The sequence below is a fragment of the Cynocephalus volans genome, chromosome 13 (genome assembly GCF_027409185.1).
Source record: "Cynocephalus volans isolate mCynVol1 chromosome 13, mCynVol1.pri, whole genome shotgun sequence".
In the NCBI taxonomy this organism is placed as follows: Eukaryota; Metazoa; Chordata; class Mammalia; order Dermoptera; family Cynocephalidae; genus Cynocephalus; species Cynocephalus volans.
Window position 1 is genome coordinate 70781207 of NC_084472.1, and position 25701 is coordinate 70806907.

General features: G+C 43.1%; 1 protein-coding gene across 4 annotated transcripts in view; it reads left to right on the top strand.

Annotated features, from left to right (window-relative positions):
- The window catches only part of ZNF236 (zinc finger protein 236), a 124418-nt gene extending 99036 nt beyond the window's left edge, over nucleotides 1-25382 (top strand). For 2 of the 4 annotated variants that reach the window (XM_063076788.1, XM_063076790.1), the window contains exons 26-32: nucleotides 1945-2100; nucleotides 8006-8193; nucleotides 9538-9669; nucleotides 14478-14675; nucleotides 19226-19355; nucleotides 22537-22713; nucleotides 23737-25382. In XM_063076788.1, the coding sequence (XP_062932858.1) occupies nucleotides 1945-2100; nucleotides 8006-8193; nucleotides 9538-9669; nucleotides 14478-14675; nucleotides 19226-19355; nucleotides 22537-22713; nucleotides 23737-23861 (1106 nt within the window). In that variant the 3' untranslated portion in view covers nucleotides 23862-25382. Of the gene's footprint in view, nucleotides 1-1944; nucleotides 2101-8005; nucleotides 8194-9537; nucleotides 9670-14477; nucleotides 14676-15343; nucleotides 15410-19225; nucleotides 19356-22536; nucleotides 22714-23736 lie in introns of those variants that run through there. The other 2 variants (XM_063076789.1, XM_063076791.1) reach the window with 2 other exon arrangements.
- Nucleotides 25383-25701: the final 319 nt, after the last annotated feature.

Here is a 25701-nt window from a genome sequence, read left to right on the forward strand (position 1 = left end):
AGTGGAATTGAAAGAGAAGGTATTTAGAAGAAAACGAAAAGCTTTCTTTTTCATGAAGGTGTCTTTATTCCTTTTAGTATATGAGAAATTTGAGGAAACATTTTTACATGGAGCTTTGCTTTTGAATAATATGCATTGATTTTTAGATGCTATTGGACAACAAAAATTAACATTGAACTTTATATAGTTCAGTAACCTTTCTCCTTTCATTATAATTTCATTATCTGAATTTTAATGTTGGAAATATAGAAGAGTTATTTTTGAAAGGTTATTTTGTTCATCAAGTTAATTTTTTTTGAGTACCCTTAGTATATGAGGCATTCTGCTAGATCCTATCAAAAACACATAATGCCTGGTTCTTGCTTGTAGTTCATAAAATATGTTATTCAGCTTGTGGATTGTGCTTCTGTCTTTCCTATGTTTTCCTATTATTGGCCATTTGGTTATTTTATTGCTTATTAGTATATTCTAAAGTATAGATGAATATAACTAATTTCTTAAAATTTTGGCTTTAAAGGCTTATCCTAGGAGAAAACTTTAAATCAGTTAATGAAATAAGTTTTATACAAACTTTGGGATTAAGATTTCTTGTTTTTCACTTCTTATCATGATGGAGAGTGAGAATTGTCTATCATGACTCTCAAGTCAACATTTCCGTAACCCGTTCTGAAAAGGCTGCTGAAGGCATTTAATTTATGGCCACCTGTTGAAAGCATCTGGATATTCTATAGAAATCTTCAACTATTTTGTAGGATGTACTTGTTTCCTTTAGTGCATAGAATTTTAAATGCTTGTGAACACTAGAGAATGCAAGTATTACTTTAAATAAGTCTTATAGATTGTAGCAGTTTATGAATCCATGAATTTGGAGAAAAAAATTAAACACTGGGTAAGGTGCAAGGACAGCTCTTTGGCTTCCCTGATTGTCTTGTACATACAGTAAAAGTCCTCTCACCTGATTTTTTCAGCCCAGTTATTAATTAAAAGCAATGTAAAATAGGGAATCAAAAAAGAGATACCTACATACTTTGAACATCCATTCACAGATCCTTTGAATAGGGTCTGCTCTGATAATAATACTTCTACATTTTAAAAAATTTTGCCTGTACTCATGCCCATGATGCATAGTTTCATTTCTTGTTTCTATTTTAGAATGGCATGAGAGTGTAGATAACGATAAAGCAATCACAGTGCAAGCATACTTTTCTCTTTTGATGCTTTTTTCTTTTCGGTTTTGTGTAGTTGTGTCGCTAATTTGACAGCAGAATTTTTGAAGCATCTTGTCTGTATCAGGTCTTTCCAAAGCATTCAGTTTGGTTTTCTTTGAAACTTCAATAGGTTTTTTAATTCACATAGTCATTTCCAGTTTCCATACTATTTGATCATGTTCTATTATTACTGTAGCTAAAAAAGCTGGCATAAGCAAGTTTAGAACCAGAAGGGAATGTGTTGTGGTAGGAGTGCTTCACAGGCACGTCTGAGCGTACCTGCAAGCAGTCAGTGTGCACGGGGCTGGAGCCGGATCATGCTATATAGGGAAGTCTCGGCAGTCGGGGGATGTCATTTAAGGGAGCTTTTGTTATGTTTGGTGATGTCTCTTAGATCCATTTAAACATGTTTTTGATACCCTTGGCAGTTGACTACATTTGGAAATATTTTCAATTCAGTGAAAGTTTTGTTCAACGAAGTGTGTAATTTTAAGTGCCTAAATTACTGAATTAAACTAGAACTCTTAAGAAGTATTTTGAAAATAATTAATAGCTTCAAAAGTGTGAACAAATACTGCCATTTGGGAAAATGTATTTTTGTGGTCGCATTTTCAATTTTTCTATACATATTATTAAAAATGAAAGTTTTGAGGATGCTATTATATGTTTAAACACACTTGCCAGTATGTAAATTAGAATGTTATTTTCAGATATCACAATATTAATTTCCATTTAGGTCAAGATCTTATTCAACACAATTCTAATGGAAGTAGTGAAATAAACGGAAGCATAAGATTGTCAGCACCTGCCATCAATAATCAGTCTACAGGTGCCACCTTAACAATAAGCAATGACCAGCTTCTCTCACAGAGTGCAACATTAAACTCTTCAGGTATGCGGCTCATGATTTAGCCAAGAAAGACATTATAAGATATCATAGTTAAGAGCCATTGTACATAGTAAATGGAAAGAATTAAGCTGTCCTTTAGCATGACAGATGTGTCACCTGTGTGTCTTGTCACACGCAGTATCATTCCATGAGGATTAGTGGCTTATGTGTGATTCTAGGATACAGAATTCTTTCTAGAGTTATCAGCCAGTTGGTAATTATACCTTATGTAATGGAAGTAAGTAATTTTATTCAAATATATACAAGGCATTGTGTGTTTAAGTAAGTTAGTGTTTCGGTGACTCCATTTGTAAAGCTGCTGCTTTCTGACCTGGCACTGGAGGTTCCTCTTAGCTCATGGCTTCTGCCCTTCACTGTGAATTTCCTCATACCAGCTGATAGCAGAACACCAAAATTAAAAGATGGCAGTTTTCTAAGATTTTGAGGTATATATTTTTATAAAAAATAAACTTCTTATTAATAAATGAGTTCAAGTAAAATAAGTTTCATAAGTAACCGTTAACAGTTTAGGATAACATATCTATTTAGTTGTCTTTACTTCGTACAGATTTGTTCTTTTCTTAGCCTTCTTATTTTCCAACTCTGTATATCAATTTTTGAGGGAAAAAATTTTCAGTTGTATTTGTACCCAAAAGCTAGACTTTTTTCATGCTTAATTGAAATGCTTTCTTATTCAGTAATTAATTTATTTAGTAAAAGATTGTAGTGTCTGCTATGTGGTGTGGAGTGTGGGAATGCAGAACTGAGCAAGCTCAGCAGGGTCCCACTGCACTCAGGATCTTAGGATCAGACATTTTTTGAAAAATCCATAAATAAATGTGAAATTACAGTTGTAACAATTAACAGAGGGGAGATGATAGTTCTGAGAGAGCGCATCACAGGGGATTGACCTTGGGGGACAACTCCTCTGAAGTCCTGGCTGAGCTGAGGGAAGGTCTGGGAATGGGGTGGGCATTTCTTCTCGAGGCAGTGGCATGGTTCTGTGTGGCCTCTGAGCTGAGGAAGGCCCATTAGCTGAAGCAAGGATGCACAGGCCTCTCAGGACCTCAGAGGAACTTCCTACGTACCCCTCTCATTTGTTAAAGGTAGACTGAGAGCTTTGTCTGAATCATATGTTGGCAGATCCACGCAGGTCCAGATCTGGACTGCTCGCCAGCAGTCATCTCCACCATGCCCTTTGCCCTGTGTTGCTTACTTGGCCTACTTGAATCTCTCCCAGTTTCTTCTATCAGTTGGTTTGTTTAATTTGGGGTCTCTAAAAAGCTGGATCATAGAACTTAATTCTTTTACTTAATAATTTGAAATAAGAGAGGCCTTGTGTTTTGTTTTTCAATTAAGGTGAGTTTTGTTTTATGTTATAATTGACTACAATATAGGACTTCCAGGTTATGGTTTAGTCTATTATGGGTAAAATGTCCAAAATACATCATGTACTATTAAGTACATAGCAAACTTTTTCTGCAAACTTTTTCTAAAAAGGTGTAGTTTGTTCCTGTGTGTGTGTGTAAGGATCAGACAGTGTGTTCTTGGTTATCATCTCGAGAATTCTAATCACAAACCATGACTTTATCGTCTTTCCCACCCTGTATGGCTCCTATTGTAATATGAAGATGTTTTTCTCATATGTGGGCCAGGGTGACTGCGTGTCACTTGCCGACACGTGTCTGTTCTGGAGGTGGCAAAAATTCGAGCTCCCCCAACATGCCTCACCGAGGAGCAAGGTGGCTGTTGGTGCTGGAGTCTGTATTCCTGGGAGCTGTGCTTGACGTTGCCAGTGAGTCCTTGGCAGATTGATGAAAAGACAGGTAGAGTGGTAGATGTTTTTTTTGTGCTTCTTGATGATCCTGGATGTTTGCTGGTGCAGTAGATTACTTACTTCAGAATTGGGGATGTTCGAACGTAGCAGAGAAGTTGGGTGCAGTGAGAACGCACGGACTCCGAGGGCTCTGTTTGGCTGCCAGTGTTTCTTTAAGTGACTGTCGTCTGGCTAGGTGGGCGGTGGGTGTCTTACCTATGAATTTGACTCCACAGACATACTGAAGAGCCTCACCCCAGCATCTTGTGTGCAGGGGAGGGATCTTTGAGGGCAGTAGAGCTGCTCCCATTTGGCTGTGTGCAAGGTTCCTGTGTATTGTACAACTGAAGTTTCTTTAAAAACAGCAATGTACCCTTTTTGCTAATTTAATTTTTTTCTTATAGATTTTAAAGCTTTTTTTTTGTTTTAGGGCCAGCTGAGAAAATTTCTTTCTCTCTCTTTTGTATGCTACTTTAGCTTACATCCCATATGTTAAATTTAAAAATAAAATGTTTTTCAAAGAATTCAGTAACATCATAAAATAAATAATGAACTCATAATTAAAGAACATTTATGTATTGTAATATCAGCTGTTCTTAATACAGGATTAATTTTATATGACCAGCTGAGTTGTATTCTGTTCTCATGTACCTCTTGGTATCTTTGAATGATCCTGGATATAGGAAGAGATTCTTCACACATTGACCTCCTCAGTCCTTGATATTAAGCAGATATTTTAGAGTGATTTGCATATCCCATTTGTACTAGTTATAATTATGTAGCTGATCCCATCTCTGTAGCAGCAGTCAACAGATTGCATCTTCATGGGCAATATTTATCTTAGAGTCAAAGTCAGTCTCAGATCTAGCTTTAGGCCACACAAGTAAGAATTGAAATTAAAATGACATTGTTTTGAAATTAAACATAGCTCTTCTAAGATCAAAACTAAAAGAAAAGCTGACAGCATTGCCATATAATATTAACGTTGCTAGTCCTTTATATCAGAACATAATAAGTATTCATGTGGCTATTACTATTTTTTTAACTCTTTATGTAAGCAAGGTTTGGTTAAGGCTCATCAGCTTCTAGGTTAACTCTGGCTTTTTGCGTCTTAATTGAAGGCATTGAAAGAAGCAGTGTGTTACCTTTTAGGGATTTACAAGTAAATTGAAGTGAGGAAATCAGCCAAAATTTCACATGCAGGATAAAAGCACGTGCTTTTGTTCAGATGTATGATCCTGCCAACATCCATTAAAAAGTCTGACATAAATAGTTTTCCTAAAAAATGATCTGTTTTGGTGTGGTGTAAGTACCCTCTCGGGCAGATAGTAGTATTGATAGAGGCTTGAAATTTAGCACAGGTTTTTAAGGAATTTATTTCAAATTAGTATTATCTTTTTGTTCTTACCTTAGTCCACTTTTAAATTTGAGATAATTTTGATGAATAAACTGAATTCTTTCAGTGAAAGGAAAGTCCAATTCTTCATTTACTAGTTCTTTGTAAGGTTGTTTTAGCCTTAGTTTCTTCTAGATTTAATCAATTGCTTATTGTCTAATAGCTCAAAAATTTTAACATTTCCCATTTGTGGATACATTGTTAAATTGAGGAGGACATTATCCACACTTCCAGGTTACAACACAGTGTGATCTGGATACTTGGGAGTGAACGGCCAGACTGCCGTGCCCCCACCTCCTCCCTTCCCACACTTTTGTTAATCTCAAGAAAAAAATTGATGTATCTTTTAAACTACTATGAAACCTTACAAAGTTATATTTTTTTCTTAGAAGCTATGAAAATTTATCTCAACAAGGATTTAAGAGAGTGTTGGGTTTGATTAACATACAGTTTATTAATCCTTTAAAGATTACTTTTTTTGAGTCAGAAACAAAATGAAGACAGATTGCTTTAATGTATCCTAGAGGAACACTGTTTTCAGAAAAATAAATGGAATATAAATTCGTTTACTATCTTTACTTGAATATTGGATTCTGATTTTCATCTTAAGAGTATTTCATTTGAATTTAAAATTGTGGCTTCTAGGGCATTCAACAAATATATAATTAAGAGCTATTTGAAGTTTGTAATTATTTAATTACACACGTAAGAAAATTTCAAATTTTCCCTACTCTAGTCACGTGTTCTTTTCGATCATATTGAGTATAGTTCTACTTGAACTGGTGTCATCCTGTTTGTAGAAAGCTCATTGGATTAGGAACATTATTAAAGGTTCACCATTTGAGTTGACATACGTACTCTGACATTATCTGTAGTTGTTTAGAGTTTTCACTGAACTTTGTGTCAGGATTCATTTTGAATGAACAGACAGGCCTGTATTTTCTCTTTAGATTTCTCATGTTGCACAGTGTTGGGACCTTTTGATACATTAATAATCACTAGAAAGTCAGAAGTATTTTACTGATGGGAAGGGGAGAGGGTTGTTTGGCCCCTTTATTCTGGACATTAGGGTGAGGTTTGGATTCTGTGCTGTTTTTGATTGGCCCTTTCTATGTGTGACCTGGGTGAGACTCCCAGGCACATGCTTCTCATCCCCTGTCCTCCCCTCCCAGGGCGCTGTGACAGCTGCCTACTTGCAGGAGGGTAGGCCAGACCTGCCCCCAGCCTCTCCTGGTGAATTTGACTGACCAGCAGTTCCCGCAGCTGCTTCTCACCATGGTCCTCAGCATCCTTCCTCTTCATCTTCATCCACTCCCATTAAAATCATCTCTGCGTGCTGGTTTGGAAGCGTGAGGGTGTGTGGAGGGAAGCTTAGGAAGACTGCAGCAGACTGTTGCAATGATAACTGGAGTGCCCTGCGCATTCAGACATCCTCAACAAACCCACGCTCCTCATTCCTGCAGCCACGCGGCCGAGGAATCCACTCTGCAGGACATGAGAGCAGGCAGGGGTCTGGCCTAGCTGCCTGTGGTGCCGCAGCAGCTGCTGCAGTGCGTGGGATCCAGCCTGCTAATGTTGTACTGCTTTGGAACATTCCAGGTCTGTGCAGCACAGTGTGGGACTCGTGGAGTGTGGGTCTGTGGGGCAACTGTATTTGGAGATCTCCAGTTATTAATAAGTAACTGGTCTTCCTGTTGGCCCCTGACTCCTTGGAAAGGCTCTGGACTGATGAGACACAAATCACAGCAACGTATCGACAGGAGTTTTTGTTGTTAAACCTGATCAGGAAATAGCATTTTGACCTGACTGTTGCATTGTCATGATGGTGTCCTCAGCAGCTAGCACGCAGCTGACACACGTGGCTGAGATGAACGGATGAGTAGATTGTGGGGATGGAGTGGTGTGCGGATGTGCGTGTGTGTTTGTGCTCATGGGTGAAAGCTTTTGAATTGTCCTTGTGGATGCTTGCTAGGACTTGGATCATCTCCTAAGTCTGTCTCGTGTGCTGGTGGGGTGGGGTGCATGAGTGTTTGTTGTGTAGAAGAAAAGGCATTTTTTTGCCCGATTCTGTCCCAGATATCTTCTTTTCTCTTATTATTGGCTACAAGGGGAAAATATTTAAAAGGTTTAGGCTTTTTTCCAAAGAAACTTAAGATGTCATGCAGGATAAATTAATACTTTAAGGATTACATGAGGTTTATTTTGATGGCTTGTAGTTAAAAGTAGACATCAGGAGTATCGAAAGTGAGAAAATGGGCAGAGACAGCCACATTTATACACCACATGTTGGAACTCGTCACAGCTCAGCGGCTCACACTTGATTCCTTTCTTCAGCTGGTCTCTTCAGTCCTGGCTAGGGACAGTGTCCTGGGGACTCTTGTCTGAGTTTTCACTCTATAGTAGTGACAGCTACTGGGACTTCAGGCTCACATTTTCTCTATTCCTATTTTTATTCCATATTATACTTAAGAGGCAGAGTATGCTCATGTGTAAAGATATTTAGAAACTAAGAAAAGCCATGCCATAGGATTACAGTTAAAGATTCTATGATTTCCTCGATGCAATTTCAAAAGCTTAGGCAATGTAAATGCTCATTACTACAGATAACCTCCTTTATGAAAACCATTGTTCCCATGCCCTTAAAATTTGACTTATCTAGCTTTCCCATTGATCCTCTCATTTCGCCTCTTTTGTAGAACTTAATGCCACAAGCGGAAGCCTCCCCTCAGCCACACCGATGTCTCCGTCGGCCATCTCGACGCAGAACCTGGTCATGTCTTCGTCGGGTGTGGGTGGAGACGCCAGCGTCACGCTGACACTGGCCGACACTCAGGGCATGCTGTCGGGGGGCCTGGACACGGTGACACTTAACATCACCTCTCAGGTCAGTGCCCTCAGAGCAGCAGCTGTCCAACTGTTAAAAAGTGATCTTTGGGAACTTTATTAATTTATTCTTTCTTCAATGTATATTCTGAACATTTTCTTTAAAAACTGAAGTGGGTTTTTTTCTGATTAAAAAAAGTAATATGTTCAGTGTAAAATACAATACAGAAAAGTATGAAAAACAAAGTAAAAAAAACAAACCTTTACTCCAACAACCAGGCGGAACCACAGTTAGCATTTTGATAAGTGTATCCTTTCAAACCTTTATATGCATATATGCAGATACATATTTTTAAGTTTTTACAGAAGCAAGTTAGTGTAATACTTCCTTTAGTATAAACTTTTTCTCCTTCTTTTTATATTGTGAACATCTTCCCTTATCAATAATTTTAGCAACACAAAACTTTAATGACTGTACAGTATATAGTTTTGTCAGTGAGCTTTACTGAAGGGCATTATGTTGTATTCAAGCAGTTGGTGGGGCGGTGGGGGCTGGAGTCTGTACTGTTAACCTACACACGTGAGTGTGCACACACACATGCTCACTCCTCTCAGCCAAGGCACAAACACTTGGTCATGTGCACTTGGGGAATACAAATTCTTGTAATTTCTACCTCAGTGTAAACCAGATTTAGCAAAGAAATAAATAGAGCACAAATAATAGTACAAACCAAAAGTAAGTGACTTAGATTACATCATGTAAGTAAATTCATGTACCACTTCCAGGTTCTCCCCTCCCCCAGGCCCACCCTCACCCCTCGAATTTTTACTCCAGCCCCTGTACCTACTAATCTATTTTCTGTCACTATGGATTTTTCCATTCTGGATATTCATATAAACAGAATCATACAACATGTGGTCTTTGTGACACTGGCTGTTTTCATTTAGCATGGTGTTTCAAGATTCTTCCATATTCTAGCACGTGTCAGTACATTCCTTTTTATTCCTTTTTATTGCCAAATAATATTCTCTTATATGGATATACCAGTTTTATTTATATATTCATCAGTTGATGGGCATTTGAGCTGTTTCTCCTTTTTGGCTATTATGAATAATGCTGAATAATATTCCTTTTTATTGCTGAATAATATTCCCTTATATGGATATTCCAGTTTTATGTATATATTCATCAGTTGATGGGCATTTGGACTCTTTCCCCTTTTGGCTATTATGAATAATGCTGCTGTGAATGTGTACAAGGTTTTGAATGGACATGAGTTTTCATTTCTTGTTTTGAGGACCTCCTGGCTTGTTTTCTGAAGTGGCTGCAACATAAAAGATCTTCTAAATCTTGACTTGATTTGCTAATGTTACAACTTCTAAAATAGTAATAACCTTTTGCCAGGGCCAGCAATTCCCAGCACTGCTCACGGATCCATCTCTCTCAGGCCAAGGTGGAGCCGGCTCCCCACAAGTGATACTGGTGAGCCACACTCCCCAGCCGCAGGCTGCCACTTGTGAAGAAATAGCCTACCAGGTACAGTGCATACTCCAATTCACAGAGCTTCTATAGCTTGTAAAAAAACACATAGATTAAGAAGGGAGGGTGACACGGGGCTGGGGCAGGGGGCGCCCAGTAGTTGGGGCCATTTTATGAGGAGGTGTTTCCAGCCAAATTCCAGTCTAATGGAGGTGCTGAGCTCTGAGTACCTGCAGGCATGTGTTAGACGATGCATACACTATCTCATTGATTCGTGATTTGTCTTTTAGGGGCTGAGGTTTTAGTACCACAAAATTAGATGTAATGATGATGTGCAAATCTAGTTTCAAATCCATTAATAATCTTCTTATATCTCCTATGTGATGAGACTTCACATAGCTGCTTCCTTACATTTAGTTCTTTTTGTGGGTTTTCTTGTAACACCTTTGCTGATTCTTTAAGTCTTATTCTTTTTCGTGTGTGTGTGTGTGTGTGTGTGTGTGTGTGTGTGTGTGTGTGTGTGTGTGTGTGTGTGTGTGTGTGTGTGTGTGTGTGTGTGTGTGTGTGTGTGTGTGTGTGTGTGTGTGTGTTCCTGTTCAACACTGAGGCATACCTTACCTTATTCCTGTGTTTTATGTGACTAGAAAACAAAACTGCTTTGCTGTTTCTTAATCTTATGATTTTTTTCAGTAATTAATATAGCTGGAATAATAATGTTTGCAGTAGTCCTCCATTAAAATTAGTTTGAAATGTTTCCATTAGAAAGTGATCTATTCCATTTTAACTTCCATTTGAGTCCTAGCTTGTAATGTAAGAAACCGAACATTAAAACTTGGTTTAGCTTGTCATATTTTTCAGAACTTAGAATGTTAATTAAATATCAAAATGAAGTAGATAATTGATCTGCATAAGTGAGTCATTTGCAAGAAAAATTATCTTAAGTGTTTTCTGTAAACTTCTCCTGTCAGGGCATATAGCACTGTGTGCCAACATTAATTGGTTTTAATCACTGTCTAATTTAGCCCAAAGGCTTTCTTAAGGGAGGTGAAATACTTGTAGTAGCTGCTTCTGGTCACTGCAAGCACCTGCTGGGGTTTGCCCGTGCACTTGGCAGGAAGCTGGAACCACTCTAACCACTGTGGACCTGGCTGAGCCAGCTGTTCTAGTGGACACTTTGTATGCACCTGCCCATTGTTTTCTGGCTGTGGAACCTCCCGTAATCCACGTGTAGATGAAGTCGTGTTCTTTAACTGAGCTGGATTTAGGACCACTTTGTGGGCAGTTCCTTGGTGTAAAGCTACAGGACTACGCCAATTGCCGGGTTACAGCAATTGTATTGTTAAAGCAATAGCTACGCCAATTGTAGGGTTAGAGCCATAGCTACGCTAATTGTATGGCTAAGCATTTCATAACTAAAGCCAAAACATTTCATTATTTTAGTTATACTAAGTTTCTATTTGTATTGTCAGGGCTAGGGCTCAGCCCCTTTAAACCCATTGTACAGACTGGGTCACCAGACCCCTCACATGCCACACTGGGTCACAGACCTCTCACACACAGGTCTATGCTAGTAATTGGGAAAGATTCCAGGAGCCAGGTGACATGAGCTCAGTCCTCAGCGGTACTAGCAGCAGCGGCAGCAGAGGCGGTGGTGGCCTCTCAGGGCATGCGGGCAGCATCAGCTTGTAGCAACAGCCTCCAGCAGCAGTAGCAGCCTCCCTGTGGTCCCCCCAGGGGCAGGGGGCCCTGCGGATCAGGGCCATTCATTCATCCTTCATACTTAAGTCCATAATCCAGGACACTTGGGTGCACATGCTCAATTACATTAGACAATAACCAAGGAACACCTGAGCGCACGTGCATATTTTACATCAAATGCTTGGCAAGATTCTGAACATCTGAGGGGCCCTGACCATTTTCCTTCACTTTCTCTACGCTTGGCACTGAGCAAAGCGTCAGGCTCACTGATAATTGCTGATGGTGTTGCCCCGTTTGATACATCGAGGGTCTCGTAGACCTTTCCAGCAAAGTCCCTGGAGCAAAAGTCTTTTCTTTTTCTTTTTATCTCTTTCTTCATGGTTCATCTGAAGAGAAGTACATACTAGTATGACAAGATACATACTCACAATGTAAAACTGTCTCTATCATAAAAGAACCATATAGACAGACTACCTCCTTACTCAGCCTGTCTTTACAGAAATGAATTAATTTCCAAAACTCTGCCATAACTCTAACAGCTTCATGCTGTTAAAGAGGCTTTGTACAGCAGTAGCCATTTCAGCAGTTAGGCCTTTCTTCTCTCTCTCATTGCTTAAATTAGGAACGTTGCCTTGTTTTGAAATTATTTTTTGCATGAGCTAAGCACTGACACTTGCTGGTGCCTGAGGCCAAATGCTTTCCGAGGCACTGGATGTGCGCTGTTTGGTGTAGCCCTCACCAAAAACCTGAGAAGTATCTCAGTGTTGCAGCCCCATTCCACTCATGAGGAAACTTTGACTCAAAGACAGCTTTGAGTAACTTCAAGATGCACTGCTGGTGAGAGGCAGGGCTAGTGTTTGGACCCAGGTCTGTTTTACTCCACTTTTTATGTCTGAATAGAAGAAATGGCTTTAGCTATTTACACCTGGGTTTCCTGTTAATGGTGACCAGCTGATCTCAGTTGCAAACAGTTTTAGTAAGAGGTTAGGTTGTTAGAGGGAGGTTTGGGGTCATCAGGGTGATAATGTGCCTGGGGTGTACTGTGGGCAGCGTTTCTCTGAAATAGCTACCTCGTTTTAGTTTAACAGACATTTACTGACTTCCTGCCAGTGCCAGCCACTGGATGCAGAAGGAATCAGGTAACAGGTTTTTCAAGCTATCACAGTGAGACTGCAAGGCTGCATTTGTGGTGGGAAAGAGAGCTGCTCCCCTCTTGCGTCCAATTCCTGACAGCTGTGCACCTCGTGCTTGAGACCAGATGTATTTGGGTACCCACTTCTATCCCATCCGCCCCCCAACACCCCAGCGGTTCAGGCCAGCCTGGCCTAGGGGGCGGATTGTTTCCAACTTGGCAGGCACACATCTCAGACCCAGCAGTCACCTCACACTAGTTCTGTAACACTTCCCAGATTTCTACTAAGATCTAATTTACTCTACTTTTAGATTTCCATTTGTTGGGCTAGGGCTCATACCCTTCAAACCTGTTATACAGACTGGGTCACAGACCCCTCACGTGCCAGGCTGGGTCACCACACATCATGTGCAGGTCATGAGCTAGGTAATTGGGAAAGATCTGAGGAGCCATTGGCAGATGACACGAGCTTAGTCTTCAGCATCCTCAGCTTCCTCAGCAGCAGCTGCAGTAGCTTGCAGCAAGAGCTTCCTCTCCCCTTGTCCCCCCGGGCATCCCAGGGGCGGGGGGCACTATGGACAGAGCCACTCGTCCTTTATACTTAAGTCCAATAACCCAGGACACCTGGACACACATACGCAATTACATTAGTCAGTAACCAAGGAGGAGCTGGCCAGACGTGCATATTTACATCGAATGCTGGGGAAGATTCCGAATGCCTCAAGGGATCCTGACCATTTATCTTCACTTTACTTTACCATGTATGTGTCATTATGAAATTCAGCAGGACATTGAGGTTTTACTCCACAATAATTGTGAAGCAGAAGCCTTGTTTCTGATGTGGCAGTCTGCTGATTCTATACTGGAACATGTTCTGCAGAAGTAGTTTTTAAAGTTTGGTTTGTCTTTCGTTGAATGATGTAGATAAGATACCAAATTCTCACTTAGGAGAAAATGTTTGGTTCAGAAACAGTTCTCTGTATGTATTTTAGTTACCATAACTACTGATATTTCAAAACATTAATGGAGAATAGTAGGCAGCACCTTAAGCATTAACCACATAGTTAATATTCTTCATGATGTGCCATTTGTGTTAATCGTGAAGTTTTTGATCTGCAATTACAGAACAGTCTCAAGTATCGTTTGTCCAGTGTTCAGACTTTTTTGGCTCACAAGAAATATAATTTGTGCAGTGACCTGAACACATCTGTGTGTTCTTGTTCTTTCTTTTCTTTACATACACAGACACTTATGTGTAGGCACCTGCACACCTGACACAGGCGGCACAAAATAAGACCTTATTCTTACGTATTCACAGTATCTTTTCTCTCTGGTCTTTTCTGTTTTATTCCTTTTTTTCCCCATTCCATTCTTTATTATTATTACAGCACAAATTAATAGGATCAAAGCACCTCAAAGAAATGTTTTTTCTTCTTGTCATAGTGTTTTTTCCTAATGTTTATCCATTTATGTATCTTTAGCCAAAGCAATGGCATTTTTTAAGCAATAGCATTGGTGCCTGTCCAAGCTAAGACTACTACTACTACTGGTTAGCACTGGTTGAATGCTTGCTTTGTACCAGATACTGTTCCCAGCACCTTTTACACACTACCCCAGTTAATCTTCCCCGGCCCCTGATAGGTAGGCATTGTTACTAGTTATTGTTTCTCAGATGACGAAACAGGCACAGTGTGGCTGAGTATTGAGCCCAGAGCAGCCAAGACAATCATGCTGGCGCAGGAATTTGCGCCTGGTCAGTCTGGCTCCTGAGCTCTCTCCTTTGCCACCAGTGTGTTGTCTGAATCTTGCTTTGGTCAGTCCCTCCAAGTATTCCAAGACTATAGTGTATACTCTGGTCTGACATGATGTTGAAGGTGTCCCTGGCTCAACTTGGCAGGCTGGTAAACACATGCAGCACACAGGGACAGCTGTGGCCACCTTGGGTCTGCACTCGTTATTTGGGCTCTCAGTCAGTTTGCAAACTGTGCCGGTCTCATAAAGTGCGTGGAAAGTGACAGGATTTCTGATCCTCCAGGTCACCGAAATGTCTGGGAATCCAACCCAGTGCAGCGTGCCCGAGAAGGAGGGCCGCGTGCACCAGTGCCTGGAGTGCGAGCGTGCCTTCACGTCAGCTGCTGTGCTCCTGCACCACAGCAGGGAGGTGCACGGCAAGGAGCGCATTCACGGCTGCCCCGTGTGCAGGAAGGCGTTCAAGCGCGCCACGCACCTCAAGGTAACGCCCAGCTCACTCACTGGGAGAGGCACCTGTGGGTCCCAGGCTTTGATCCAACCACTCGTCTTCCTAGTTGAAGAGTGCGGTTCTTCATTTTTCTGGGGAAAGGGTCAATGGATGTAAATATATTTACCTGTTTGTTTTAGTTGTGATAGGCCCGTCATTGCCTATAGAGAAACAGGTTGCATGTTCCACCTGCAGTTCAAAGTCAATTTCTAATACAAATTAAAATAACACTGAAATGCCACTTCTCATCTATCAAACTGGCAACAATTTAAAAATCTGTCAGCACCTATTGTTGAAGCTGTGGGTAAACAAACATGCATAACTATTGGAGACACTGCAACCTGATAGGACTTTCCATAGGGGAATTAGGTGGTACCTGGAAAAACTGGATATGCACCCCCCTTGGGAATCAGCCCTGCAGATGCCCCTTTAACTGCATACAACATCCATGCCCGGGGTTGTCCACAGCAGCAGCACTTGTGATGGTGAGGTGTGGAGCTCCAGGTGCCACATGCGGGAGGTGGGTGGGTGAACTAGGGACGTGTATTTGGAGGGCAGCGGCCACAGTGTGCAGGGAGCAAAGAGGAGCTCCAGAAAGGGACTTCAGGCGGGGGCCCATGGCGGCAGGTAGGGGGCTTGTAACTGGGGCCTCTGTCGTCCAGCCCAGGGTACCTTGATGCTTCTAGAGGGAGCAGACTAACTCTGCGGTGGAGAAAACTGACACATGCTGCTGCAGCCCAGCGGTCACGCTCAGCATCAGCGGTCACACCACATCCGTGTGTGTCCTTGATGTTGTGTGGCAAGGATGGCACTTCTCCAAACCCCATAACCTCCGTCTCATCCCGAGGAACACAGAGCCTGGCTGAGGGCCATCCTAAAGAATTCTTGACCAGTCCTCCTCAAAACTGTCAAGGACATTAAAAGCAAGGAAAGTCTGAGAAACTGTCACAGCCAAGAGGAGCCTAGGGAGACATGAGGACCAGATGTCATGTGTCCTGGGTGGATCCTGGGACAGCAAGAGGAGTTTAGGTAAAAACTAGGGACGTGTGAACCAAGTGTGGATTTGCGTTAACAACAATGTGTATCGTTGTATTGGTTCATTAATGATAATGAACATGCCATGCTAATATGCAAGGTCAATGGCAGGGGGACCCGTGTGTTGGGGGAGGGTATATAGGACCTCTCTGTACTAGCTGTTCAGTTTTTCTGTACTTCTAACACTGTCCTAAAAACTGAAATCTATTAATAAAAAATAATGACACATACTGGAGGCGTCGCTGTAGGAGCGACAGGGGTGGAGAAGGTGGACATAGCTGCTCTGAGTGGACAGCGTGCCGGGGTCCACTAACGAGTGTCTAATGAAAAGAAGGAAGAACTCCACTGAGGTGAGAAATTACTGTCCGAGGACCTGGTGTCCTTGGGTCTTTGCTGTTGGTGTGGCCTCTCTGTGAGGGTGGAGCACAGCAGATGGGTCAGCAGCCTCACCAGGACTCAGCTGCCAGGACCCTGGCTGCAGCCCAATTTGCCCCTCTTCCAGATGCCCCTCAGGGCCAGTGACCCTGTGGCCTGCTCTTTCTCACACGCGTGGAACAACCCTGTCTGTGCAGGCCTCTGGGGTTCTTTCCTTTGATGCTTTTGTGGTGAATCTCCCATGTCACGGCCAGTGTTGGAGCCCTGGTAGAATGTGCTGATGAAAATCACTGGGCAGTTAGCCTTACTGCATTACCGCTGACTACTACACCACTCAGCTGCCTCTTGGAAATCCACACCTCGTTGTAGCAAGTGAAGACTGAGCGGTATTAAGCAAAGTGCTTAATCCAGCTTATTTTAAGCTTATTTTACCATGCAATTCTTTCTTGAGGAACATTTGTTAATATCCCAGAGAACATTTTCTGGGGAAAAACGTCACGGTCAGACACTAAGCATTATTCTATGTCTGGCGACCTTGGCATGCCTGCATCCTGTGTCTGTCTGTTTAACTGTCTGAAGATCACATTCTCATTCTTGAGGTCTTTTTCTAGGTTTCAAAATGACTCCTCGCTTTTTAAAGAGAAACTTTCTTAAGACTTAATAAAATACAGTTGACTAACCTACGTAGATATGTTAATACCTTCCTGAAACTGTATTCCTTGTTATCTTGAAAGGAATTCGGATGTTTTAGAAACTGCCTTCTCACCCACTTATATGTTATTCGTTCACATGGACTGATTACCTTTAAAGAGAGCTCATCTTACCCATTACAAGTTAATTTTCTCTCTTCATGCTCACCAGCACTCTGATCTTCACATTGTGGGTGTGGGATATCCTTCTTTTGTCTCCAACGTATACCATGGCAGCTGAGTTTCATCCAGACAGAAGCAGGGCTAACAGATATTTTTGCATAAATAGGCACGAAGAGGAAAAAAATCATATTTGTAGTCCCTTTAGACTTTCAGAGAAGACTATAGGTAGAATTACCATGATTGGAAAAGGAGAGGTAATTGGTTTGGAAGAAAAAGGGTAGGTGTAAGTTTAAAGGTTAGAGTTTATTTCTTCAGTGATCCCTGGCAGAGTCCATCCTAACAGGTCTCTGAAGATGTGGTTGGAATGAGCTACATTACATGCTGCTCAGTAGTTAAGAGATGAATGAGGGGTGTCTGTCTGGTCTCTGCCTAGCATGCCAGTCCCATGGGAAACCCTGCAGTGCCTCCACCTGGCCTGAAGGAGAAGGTCATGCTCCCCTGTCCTGTGCGGCCCTGGAGATGGCGAGGCTGCAGCCTCTGCCCAGTTCACCCACCAAGCGCACCCGTGCGCACCTCTCTTGACCTTGGGCCCATTCTCCTTACCCATCTCCCACCTCCCTGGAAATTCCCCTCTTCCTTACTTCTTACTCTCTTCCTACTTGGAGGATTGACTGCCTCCTCTTTTGTCCTTCGAGCTTCCTGGGTCCTACAATAGCACCTCCAGGACAGCACCTGCAGACAAGCATGGTGAGCATTTGAAGAGACAGAGACATATGATGTCTTCATCTTTTCAAGACATTTCCGGAAAGAACCCAGAAACACAGAAAAAGCTGGGAGGCCCCCATACACTCCTCTTCCCACAGACGGTCACTTCTGCGGTTAGGTCTGGTTCTTCTGGTGGAGAGGAGAGATCAGAACTCTTCCTTTGACCGGCTGGTGGTGAAATGAGGTGGCGTGGAAGGGTGTGGAGTGAGAAATGGAAACAGGTTCTGGGAACGGCCTCTGCTTCTGAACGCTTTGCCCCATCACGCCAAACCTGCTTGAGCACCACGTCCACCTGGAGTTGCTGGTTCTGTCCCCCCAGGCCCCAGTAAGAGAAGCCCAACCTTTTCCCCGCATATGTGATTGATTCCTCAGTAAGTGTGCAGGCCCTCCCGGTGGTGCTGACGGCAGCTGTTCTCCTCTCTGATTCCGGCCAGTCACCCCTCGCCAACGGGCCATCTAACTGCTCCCTTTGAGAAATGCAGCTTGTCAGTATTTCCTTTGCAACCGTTGGCATGAAGCGGCGACATTTTCTGGTGCTGTGGGTGCTGCTCACGTTACCCACGGTTACTTACTTCTCTGGATGTGGTCATCTCCTGAGTGGAATGCAAGATTGTAAAAGCCACGTCCTTCCAGCCCACTGGACAATCTGTGCCTCCATGTACTCTGCCCTCCAGTCAATTCAGCAAACATTGGTTGCCTACTGTGTGCAGAGAAAATGATCCCAGAAACAGATGGTTCCACCCTCAAGAAGCTTAGGTTCTGTGGTTCCAGTTAAATACAACACAAATTGGGAAGGTAGAGAGCCAGGATTGAGTAGGGCAGAGAAAGCCCCAGTGGTTTTAAGTCCAGGGGGCATCTTAGCTGCTGGCTGAAAGTATGGGCTCTGGGGTCTGCCTCAGCTGAGATGCTGGGAAGGCTCCTTAACCTCTCTGGAGTGGAGTTTTCTCATCTCACCTCACAGGCCATTCAGGCATCTAGTAACATGAGTGGACCCATAACACAGTGGAGTCACATCGTGAGCACTTAATAAACACCCTCTTAGGGAAGAGGGTGACCCTAAAGATGGCTCCTCTGTCAGGTTAACTAGTCCACCTGATAAAATGTGGAAATCACCTCAGTGCCCATCTGCAGGTGCCCACAAGGGCAGTTGCGACCAGACCTTTGAGGACCGTTGTGGAGGTGGCAGTGGCCATGACTTCTGGGTGGGCTCTTTGTAGAGTGGGGGCTCTCACAGCAGCCTCAATGTGTGGCGTCCCTGGTCTCATTTAATCTTCATCTCAGCCTGACGGAGGAGTATGACTGCCCCCATTTGGGACACAGATTTGGCCAGGGCCACACACAATAAGCAGTAAAGCTCAGGCTGGAGCCTGGTCTCCCGAGAAGCCCCGTGGCTGCTACTGACAGATCCCATCCTTGAAGGCGCAAGTCAGAGGTCTTGATTTTATCCTCACCACAGACTTGATTTGAGTGTTTGCTGCAGTTGGTTTGTCCTTTACTGCCCGAATCCCCGAGTGTGTGTTGTGACCTTAACATTTGCTTCCACGCTGTCTCCTCCAGGAGCACCTGCAGACACACCAGGCCGGCCCCTCGCTGAGCTCGCAGAAGCCACGGGTGTTCAAGTGCGACACCTGTGAGAAGGCATTCGCCAAGCCGAGCCAGCTGGAGCGACACAGCCGCATTCACACAGGTACAGGCATGCTCACTCTTGGAGGGGGCCGTCGCTGGCAAGAAAGCAGGGCTCCTGGACCACATGACGTGCCACCTACTGAGCAGGGCCCCGTGGCTACTTGCCTTGGTTTCTGGTCAATTTATTAGCCTCACTAGTTTTTTCTAGTAAAAAATCTTGCCTTTTACATTCTGGCCACAGGAGATAGAAGCCATCGGGTGGGCGGTCGGGATTTCAATCTCGGTGACGCCCCCCCGCCCCGCCCCCCCCCCACCCCCCCCCCCGTTGAATGGAGATGGCCCCCCTAGCCTCAGCTCACATCTCCTCCTACCCCAAGGTGGGGGGCATTCCTTATCTTTCTCTTCTGTCTTCAAACTTTTCTTCTCTACTGGCTTTTCCTATCACCACCTAAATCTGCTCAAGCGTCTTGTTTTAGAGGGAAAAAAACAACAAAACAAACATACGAGTTCTTCCTTCCGTCCCTCTGCCTCTTGGCCTGTCCCTATGAACTCCACTCCAACCCCGCTGTGTCTGCCCTTTCCTCACGGGCATCAGCCCTGGCTCATTTGTGACCGGTCACCAGGGGCTGGGGGCCTCCTGTGGCTCTCTGTACCCACTGCCCCACCTGCTGCGGGCATCAGGACTCTGGTCAGCCTCCTCCCAGTCTCCTGTCACTCCTCCAGCTCTGTGTTCAGACAGCAGCCAGACTGAAACACTAAGAGTAAATGCCATTCCCTCCCTTACCCTCAGGTGGGCCCAGTCATCTTCCCACAGGCTCTGGGCAGGTGGACTGTGTCTTGCTCCAGACTCTGACTGTGATTGTAGGCACAGATCCTTGCACCAGCCAGGTGTGCAGCATGGAGTACTGAATGAGAAACTTCATACTGTATTTTTTCAAAAGCACCATTTAAAAAGAGAGAAACTCCAGGTTGCCTTTTATAGTACAGTAGATGCATGGTGAAGGGTTTGGAGAAACACACTCAACACATATTACTGTGCACTTTTGAAACTCCAAGATGAATAGTGTCTTGAATCCCTTTACAGTCTAAAATGAAATTTTAGCATTGGACTCTAGCGAATATGATCTGGTATAGAGCTATATGACAAGACAGTATGCTGCTTCAGTGAACCATGGTCTTCCATCTCAGTCCAGAGATTTAAAGCTCAGTGTAAAATAAGAATGCCATTCATCTATGTTTACCTAGATTTGCTATTTTATCATTAATCTTAAGGCCTATTTGTGTGCTCTATTAAATATTTCTGTAATATTTCTAAAGACTTAGTATTTTAAGTCTCTGGTTTTAATGTGAATCTTTTCATTTCAGTTTTTCGAGTATTTGCCTGAGAAAGTAATCAAACTGTGACCCATTTAAAATTTTAATATTTTCATTTGATTTTTTAAAAATTCAGAATCTTGTTTCTGAGTTTCTCTGCTTTATTATTTGTAATTCAAGATGATAATGGCAATAATATCTGATATACTATGTCTTCTGTGGTTTTGCGGATCACGAAGACTGATTTTTAACCTTGAGCAACATTTTAAAAGATGTTTTGATATGAAAACACTCAACTTGATAGCCTATTTTTTAATTACTCCATTATCTTATGCCATTTTATTTTCGTTGGTGGATAGCATTTTGTCATGTTTTAATCTTTGTGGTGGAAAAGTTGGTTAAGGCTTTTCTACATTCTTCTTTGTGGACTTGGAGGACGTTGAGGAGATGAGCCATTCTCCACGCTCCTCATCCTGTGAGGATGTGAATGTGTCTGGCTCCAGTCAGAGCTCAAGTCCCTCATGTTTCCTGTTTGCTTGGTTTTTTTGCCTTTGAAGCTTCTTAGTCCTTTTCTCTTGCACTGGGTGGTGAGTTCTGGTTTCTTGGGGCTAAAAGTTTGTTTTTCTCTTAACCTCTCTTGCTTCTCTGATGGGCCCCGTCTAAGATCTCAGGGCTTTGGGGACTCGTTAAACAATTTGTAACTGTCTTTTAAATCATACTGAATTGGCTGAGATTTAAAAAGATGCAAGGAGTGGGGAGTGGTATTAGTGTTCTTTTGTTCTGTTACAGATCACCACAAATTTAGCAGCTTCAGACAGCTCCATTTATCATCTTAGTCAATCAGGTAGAAGTCAGGGGGCTTGGCTGGTCTCGCTGGGGTCTTGCAGGCTGGAGCTAAGGCATCAGCCCACTGGGCTTTGGACCAGAGGTGGGGAGGAATCTGCTTCCATGCTCACCCAGGGTGCTGCCACAGCAGGTCCTCATGGCTGTAGGACTGCTTCTAGCCAGGGAAAGTCTGCTTTCAATGAGCTCATGTGATTAGAGGGACCCCAGCTAAGCTCCCTTCTCACCCAAAGCCAACTGATTAGTCACATTAATTACAGCATCTCCTTTGTGTCATGTAGTGTAACATAATCAGAGGCATGACATCATATAGTCACAGTCCTGAGGATTCAGACACGACGCCTTGGGGCCATTTTTGGGACTCCATAGGCTTGCTGAGGTAGACCTCATTTGTCATGGACACTAAATAGAAGTATAGAACAAACCGTAATGTATCATTTCAGCCTGTCAGGATAGACGGTAGCATGGGGCCTCTGTGCTAATAAGCGGTCCAGGATGCTTTGCAGGGGAACCTGGCACAACAGTGAGAGGCGGCCAAGCAGAGCGGGTGGGAAAGAACCTTCTAGGCAAAGGGGGGGGAAATATGTGCCAGTCCTTGAGACTTGAAAGTAGGTGAGCATGGGAGGGGAGAGGGGTTACCAACAGGAGGTGGAGGCAGGACTGTTTTGGTCTCATCAGGCAAGGATGCCAGGAGATTGGGGCACGGCTTGCACTGCGGAGTTCTCCGGGCAGCTCCCAGCAGACATCTCAGCATCTGTCCTTCCACTTTGCAGTTTCTCTTTTAACTTGAAAGCAATTAAATAACATTTTCTAAAAAACGTAACATACTTTTTATTAAGTGCCTTCTTATCAGCTTTTATTTCTGGAAGCTTCTACGACTTTCAGCAGCTTTTGTTTTATTTTATGTCTCAACATGGAGTGGCTTTGCTGGAGTCCTGTTAATTAGCAATCTGAGTGGTGGCAGCAAGAAGAGTGTCACTGTGGTCTTTTTAAAAACCGCGTACTTCCTCAGAATGAGTTTTTTTCATGCATGCCTGTCTGATGCAACCCCAGGGAGGCACTGATGCGTGGCTGCTTCTGTGCAGGGGAGCGGCCGTTTCACTGCACGCTCTGTGAGAAAGCCTTCAACCAGAAGAGCGCACTGCAGGTGCACATGAAGAAGCACACGGGGGAGCGGCCCTACAAGTGCGACTACTGTGTCATGGGCTTCACACAGAAGAGCAACATGAAGCTGCACATGAAGCGGGCGCACAGCTACACGGGTGAGGAGCGCCCACGTGTGAGATGGCCATTGCGCCGGGCATTTTGCATGGTGCTCGTGCCTGTGTGGGGGAAGCCTCAGTCGTGTGGAGGAAGAAAACGGGGTTTGGGGAGGCCAGTAGGTGGTGCCTTCAGGAAGGCGCAGAGTCAGGATCAGAAGCCTGTGCTTTGTTCCTTTAGCAGTTAGTATATGAAGTCTCCGAGGCTTTGGGGAGAGAGAGAGAGAGAGAGAGAGACACACACACACACACATACTCTCTCTCTCTCTCTCTCTCTCTCTCTCTCTCTCGATCAGATTGAACTGGTTTACTTAAGCAAGGATATAGAAATTTATTATTGGGAGCATCTGGGCCCTCCCAGACCCTGAGAAAATGCAGCATTTCTGAGCAGCTGGTTCCTCACCAGACAGAGCTTTCCATAGTAAGTGGTCAGCACCCAGAGCAGGCAGCATTATGGCATCTGTCTTCACAGCGTTTCTGGAAGCCTCTGGGGGCAGCAAGTGCCAGGTCCAGCCTGATGACTGCATGGAAGCAGCGAGATCTGCCTCTTGTGGACTCGGCACAGACCACAGATGGGAACATTTGTTGATTCACCAACATCACTGCCATCCGAGCAGGGGTGTGGGGTGTGAGCTGCTGCTTGTCTCTTATCTTTGTTTCCCACGCCAAAGCTGGTGATACCATCCATCTTTATTTAGAGAAAGAAAGATCATAAATAGCCTAGACTAGGTAGCACTGCGTGACAACAGCTTTGCTAGGGAGGAGCTGGAAGTTAGCCGAGTAGAGTCTTGGTGTGATCAGTGAGTTTCACAGGTGTGTGTTTCTGGTTTATGCAGTTGTGTGAGGCGCTGTGCTCCATGAGGGAAGCTAGACAGCCGCAGCATGTGCAGCGGATCTGGGTGCTCCTGGGGAGTCCAAGGGATCGAGTGCTTAGTACTGTGGAGAACTTCTGTTCTTTAATATCTGTACTGTAGTGCTTCCTGTCTCACTTTCTATTAGAAAAATCATGCATGTTGTGCATTACAGGAGCTTTGCAGGAGTCCACTGGTCACCCGGAGCAGGACGGGGAGGAGCTGAGCCGGACCCTGCAACTGGAGGAGGTGGTGCAGGAGGCCGCGGGCGAGTGGCAGACCCTCACCAACGTATTCTGACGCAAGCCCAGAGCACCCCTTTAAGAACATTTCCGAAGTTAAATTTTGTGAAGAACAAAGCACTCGGAATTTCTGTTTTAAAGCTTCAAGTGTTAAAAATGTTAGCACAGTAGTTTTTTAGCTATAAAATTATCTAAAGAATCATCGTCTTTCAGAGACTTATAGGAACAAAACTGGGAAAAATGTAAACACATTGTTCTCACTTGTCTACGAATCACTGAACTCAGGTACTGCAGCAGGCGCTTCGTCTTCTGCGCTGTGGCCAGTGTATCTAGTTAAAAAGAAATTAACTGGATCTCACTATCATCATAGCACGATTTCTTTGTATTAGCAAAGATGAAAGTTAACGTGGCAAACGTATGTAAGATTCTCCTTCATGCTTTCTGTTATAAGAAGCATAGCTTACAAAACAAACAAGATAGGTGCATGAAGTTCAGAAAAAATGTTACAACACACAGAGATGCTTTTCCACTTTCTTCTCTGTGCATTTTGGAAATTAGTAGAATTTGACTCTTTTTAGTCTACCATAAGTTAATGTAAACTAATACCTTGAGAGATGGCTGGACCAATTCTCTCTCCATCACAAATATCTAATCATCAGTTATGGGAAGGCAGCATCTGGGGCATCAACATGGGGAATCAAGCAACCTGGACCCACAAATAAGGATCAAGCTGTCCTCACGGGTTGGTGACACACATACTGCATAAGTCTGTGTCCAGGTATGGGGGTTAGTGACTGCAGAAGCACAAGCCATATATTGCAAATAGGAAATGACAGAATTGTCCCCTAGGAATGGGGAACCGTGGCCATCCACCTCAATAAAGAAGTATGCTTGTAGTTTCAGGATAAGAATCTGTAGAAACCCCATGATTTTCTCTTCATGCATAAAGACATGTACTTTTAATTTCAGGGAATTCTTTTAGTGTCATCAATGGTGCCACATTAAACGTGTCCCAAACCAAATCCCACCGTGCTGGGGTGGAATGCACGTGCGTCCCTCCCACAGCATTCCAAAGACGGAAGGTTCTTTACTTCATGTTGATTTTTCCTTTGGAATTATTTATATGTTCTATATATAAATACATATGTACATAGACAGATATATGGGCCTCTGTGTGGCTGAACAGTATATTTTGTAAATATAGGTACTAGTCCCAGTTGCAGAGAGAACATCCCAGTTTTACCTCCCTTTGAGAACTTCAGATCAGTATTGTTTTCATTTTATTGATAAATGGATATCTTTTTCATTGTAATATAAAGCTGGGTTTTATTTTTTTTTTCCTCCTGAAAGATAATTGCCTTTATTTTCTCTCCTTGCCTCCTTGGTTTCAGAAGAGAATAGTTTTATTATAAATATTGTATGGACTTTGTATATTAAAGGAGGGGCTCATTTTTGGGTTCCTAAACAAAGAGACATTTCACTGTTACTTTGAAAGGGCATCATTTGATTTTGTGGTTGTTCACTTTTGGCATATGTATATAAGTGATATCGATGGTGAAAACTTTTGTGAAAATATTTAAGTCAGAAAACTGTTAAATAATATTACTTTTTTTTCCCAAACGGCTTTGTGTATTGTATATTTTTTTAAGGAAAAAAAAAAAAAAAAGCCTTATTTGACTTATTCTTGTGATACTGGACTTATTATAAATCCTGAGTTTCCCCTGAATGTCAGCATGTGCACCTGCTGTCATCAGTGTATTCACAACAATTGTAATTGTATAGAGTTTTAAAGGTTTTCCTTTGAATGCACTTTTTCTTATACTTTTGTATTAAAATATTTTAGAAATGTTGATTAATTTTGGTGAACAAATATCCCCAAGGTTGAAATTATTGGAATT